The 1,752-nt window shown below is 51.8% G+C and overlaps 1 protein-coding gene across 1 annotated transcript in view; it reads left to right on the top strand.

Moving 5' to 3' along the window:
- Window positions 1-1,752, top strand: part of METTL25B (methyltransferase like 25B) — a 6,141-nt gene that overhangs the window by 1,235 nt on the left and 3,154 nt on the right. The window contains exons 3-5 of the mRNA XM_072413190.1: window positions 80-293; window positions 780-842; window positions 1,588-1,731. Coding sequence (XP_072269291.1) covers window positions 80-293; window positions 780-842; window positions 1,588-1,731 — 421 coding nt within the window. The remainder of the gene's footprint in view (window positions 1-79; window positions 294-779; window positions 843-1,587; window positions 1,732-1,752) is intronic.

Here is a 1,752-nt window from a genome sequence, read left to right as displayed (position 1 = left end):
AAGCAAGGGGGGGGCTGGGGGGGTAATAATTTCCTTATTGCCCCATACTCATTATGATGATTCTGCGGGTTTCTTCCAGTTACAGCTCGGTGTGGCCCCTCAGTCTCCTGGCTCTGAAGGTCGCTTCGCACTCATTGGCCCTCGGAAGGACCCCACGCTATGAGAGGACCGGGGGGCACCGGGAAAGGCCTGCTGAATTCCAGTATAACCACTGCCAGAGCTCCCTGCTGGATCCGATGTTTCGGAAACACGTCAAGCCGAAGAAGCAGCACGAAATCCGCCAACTCAGCAAGGTGAGAGCCGCCAATCATATCACACGCTGCCTGCTTGTCAGCCAATTATATTGCAGCATTCCAGAGTAGCCAATCACAGTGCATCTCAGTGATATTACTAATTCTCTTATTATTGATGGGTCTATAGGAATTCCTGTTGATCCTGCCAGAACTCCAATGAGCTTGGCATTACTATCACCCTGCTCAGGTCGCGGGTGTAGACTACAGAATACCCCCCACCCCCCATGAGCAGAGGGAGGCGCTGTGTCAGTGTAACTCACCTTCTGTTCTAGATTGGCAGTCCCACTCCTCCATAGGGACCTACAGCAAGGTGTAACCCTAGGATCCGTCCATATAATGCAGCACCTTGTGACTCCTCATGTAACAATAATTCTCATTCTGCTGTCCCGAGATCCCAGTGAGCCTTGATGTGAGTGACCCCCGCCATGCACTTCCTGCCCTCACCACACGGTGTGTATGATCCTTCATACTTGTGTTCACTTACAGCTGGTGAGAGGATTGTGTGACGCCACGCGCTGCCAGGAGGTGCTGGATGTGGGCTCAGGGCAGGTAAGTACCCCCGTTACTGCCTCATTGCTGGGGATGAATGTTGGATGAATGTTGGGTGAGCATTGGACCTTCCAGGAATTGTGTTTAGTTATGACACGTGCAGTTCTGGTATACAACACCAGGGGGCAGTCTGATCACAGTGCACAATCATTGATTCCCCTCCTGGTGACATTTCATGCTGAGATAAGAATAAAAGGATAAAACTCAGAGATTGTGCTGCAGCCACGGAGGGGTGAGGACAAAACGCTCCCCGTGTCCCCAATACACCTGCCAAATGCAGCCAACGTCAGCGGTGGAGGTGTATAGTCCATACACTGTGATGGTGCAGTGCATTTCTCCCTAGGAAGGTCTGGAAATGTTAGTTGTGGGGGGGCTGAGATCTCGCTGGATGGGGGGGGGGGAAGCTTCTAATTGCAGTGTAAACAAACCAGGAAAAAGCTTCTCTCCCAACACGCACAGCCCCTTATCCCGACCCTGTGTGATGTGGCCCCGCCTATGTGGCCCCGCCTCATGTGATATGGCTGCTGCTAGCACTGCTGTACTGTGAGGGGGGTTGTGTTTTCTTACACGGATCCAATGACTGGCACAAAGGCCGGTGGGGTAACTGTTGGCGGGGGGGGGGTAATATGTGGATATTGGGAGTTCTCATTGTATCCAGAATATAATTTAGATTTTGGAGTAGGTCAGGGGGTCGGTTTTATACTTCTGTGAATGCCCCTCATGGTCATTTTATTGCCCCTCTCAGGGTCACCTGTCCAGGGTTTTAGCCTTTGGTCTCGGCCTTAACGTCACTGCGGTGGAAGCTGACCGGCACCTGGTGAATATGGCAGCCAAATTCGACCGGGAGATTCTGTACATGATGAAGAAAGAGAAAATCCGACTGGAAAAGGTGAATCCTCATCACAGATTG

The sequence above is a fragment of the Pyxicephalus adspersus genome, chromosome 5, assembly GCF_032062135.1.
Source record: "Pyxicephalus adspersus chromosome 5, UCB_Pads_2.0, whole genome shotgun sequence".
In the NCBI taxonomy this organism is placed as follows: Eukaryota; Metazoa; Chordata; class Amphibia; order Anura; family Pyxicephalidae; genus Pyxicephalus; species Pyxicephalus adspersus.
Note: the sequence above shows the minus strand (reverse complement) of the source record. Positions and strands in the feature narration are given on the sequence as shown.